This window comes from Aplysia californica, unplaced genomic scaffold (assembly GCF_000002075.1).
Source record: "Aplysia californica isolate F4 #8 unplaced genomic scaffold, AplCal3.0 scaffold00005, whole genome shotgun sequence".
Taxonomy (NCBI): Eukaryota; Metazoa; Mollusca; class Gastropoda; order Aplysiida; family Aplysiidae; genus Aplysia; species Aplysia californica.
Genome location: NW_004797275.1, coordinates 1,078,249 through 1,079,923, shown reverse-complemented (window position 1 = coordinate 1,079,923; position 1,675 = coordinate 1,078,249). Strand labels below are relative to the sequence as shown.

Sequence of the window (1,675 nt, the reverse complement as noted above, 5' to 3'; positions counted from 1 at the left end):
CTCCCCTCCCCCTCTCTCTCTCTCTTTCTCTTCCTCCCTATCTCTCTCTCTCTCTCTCTCTCTCTCTCCCTCTCTCTTTCTCTTTCTCTCTCTCTCTCTCTCTTTCTCCCTCACACACATTCACACAAATACACACAAATTCTAAAACGTTATTTTACATACTGTTCAAAAAGTAAGCTTTTTATCTGCTTTCAGAAAACAAAATTATGAACATTCTTCCTCCATAAAACTGGTTGGAAAAAAAGAAAGTTCTACACTATGATGAAGATGTCAGCAATTGGAAGTTTGAGGTGAGATATTCTCTGACAGACGACACTCATCCATAACAGTGCTTTTCTCGAGTATCTCTATATTTCTGAAGCGACGTTGTATCACTCTAAACCTGGTTGGCCTAAACAGGCAGGTTTGAACCTCGTTAACTTAAATGATCTAGCTTGTGTGAAAGGAAAGGGGGGGGGGGCATAAATCACAAACATTGACCCCCGCCACTATTTTTTCTCTTTAAAAAAAAGGGGGGGGGGGAATCCCCTTATCCAAGCATCTCTATATACAAAAAAAATTATTACAGCCATGAACGTCCTTGGGGCCTATTATGTTTTTCTTATAGTCCAGATCTGGAACAGCACTCTTATCAAATTGCATTACATTGAACGAGCAGCTCTAGACAGAACGAAAAGCGTGCATTTCATTTTCTTCTCAATTAGAGTGTTATAGGAAATACGAGATCTATTTGTCTGGGTTCAAGTGTTCGGTGAATAGTAGTGATGGGTGGCTGGAGGGTGCTCTAGTATGATCTGCTCCCCCTTTCCTGTCAAACATCTATCGTCATTATTGCTCCCGCTTTTCATTGCACGTTACTCTCGGCACTTACATGACATAATTGTGTTGCAAGTGCTGTAAAACTCTTACTAAAACCAAACTAAGCAAATTATTGTATTGTTAGTGTTGGTACTTTGGACTGCTTTCCTATAGTTAACGTAAGGCTATTAGTATAATCTGTATACTTTTTCTAGAGCTGATTCTTTACAGATCTTTTGTAGCATTGACCGGCGGCGAGTTTAAAAACATAATAGGGTAAGGCCTGGTGAATTCATACTATGTTCACTACACAAGCAAGGGCTGTTAAGACATTTAACAAAAAAAGGAGGGGACTGGAAGAGCTGATGTTTTGCAAATCTATCATCTTCCACAACAAAAATGCTGAAATCTGCATCTAAATGAGATCAAGGCCATATGCAAATTTTTAAAAAAGACGGGAGATTACAGCCCTTGCTTGTGTAGTGAACATAGTATGAATTCACCAGGCCTTACCCTATTATGTTTTTAAACTCGCCGCCGGTCAATGCTACAAAAGATCTGTAAAGAATCAGCTCTAGAAAAAGTATACAGATTATACTAATAGCCTTACGTTAACTATAGGAAAGCAGTCCAAAGTACCAACACTAACAATACAATAATTTGCTTAGTTTGGTTTTAGTAAGAGTTTTACAGCACTTGCAACACAATTATGTCATGTAAGTGCCGAGAGTAACGTGCAATGAAAAGCGGGAGCAATAATGACGATAGATGTTTGACAGGAAAGGGGGAGCAGATCATACCAGAGCACCCTCCAGCCACCCATCACTACTATTCACCGAACACTTGAACCCAGACAAATAGATCTCGTATTTCCTAT

General features: G+C 39.5%; 1 protein-coding gene across 1 annotated transcript in view; it reads right to left on the bottom strand.

Annotated features, from left to right (window-relative positions):
* LOC101860705 (neuronal acetylcholine receptor subunit alpha-9-like) overlaps nt 1–1,675 on the bottom strand; it is a gene marked incomplete in the record, with an annotated part of 27,063 nt that overhangs the window by 11,066 nt on the left and 14,322 nt on the right. The window contains 2 exon segments of the mRNA NM_001280823.1: nt 356–358; nt 360–371. Of these exon segments, the coding sequence (NP_001267752.1) occupies nt 356–358; nt 360–371 (15 nt within the window).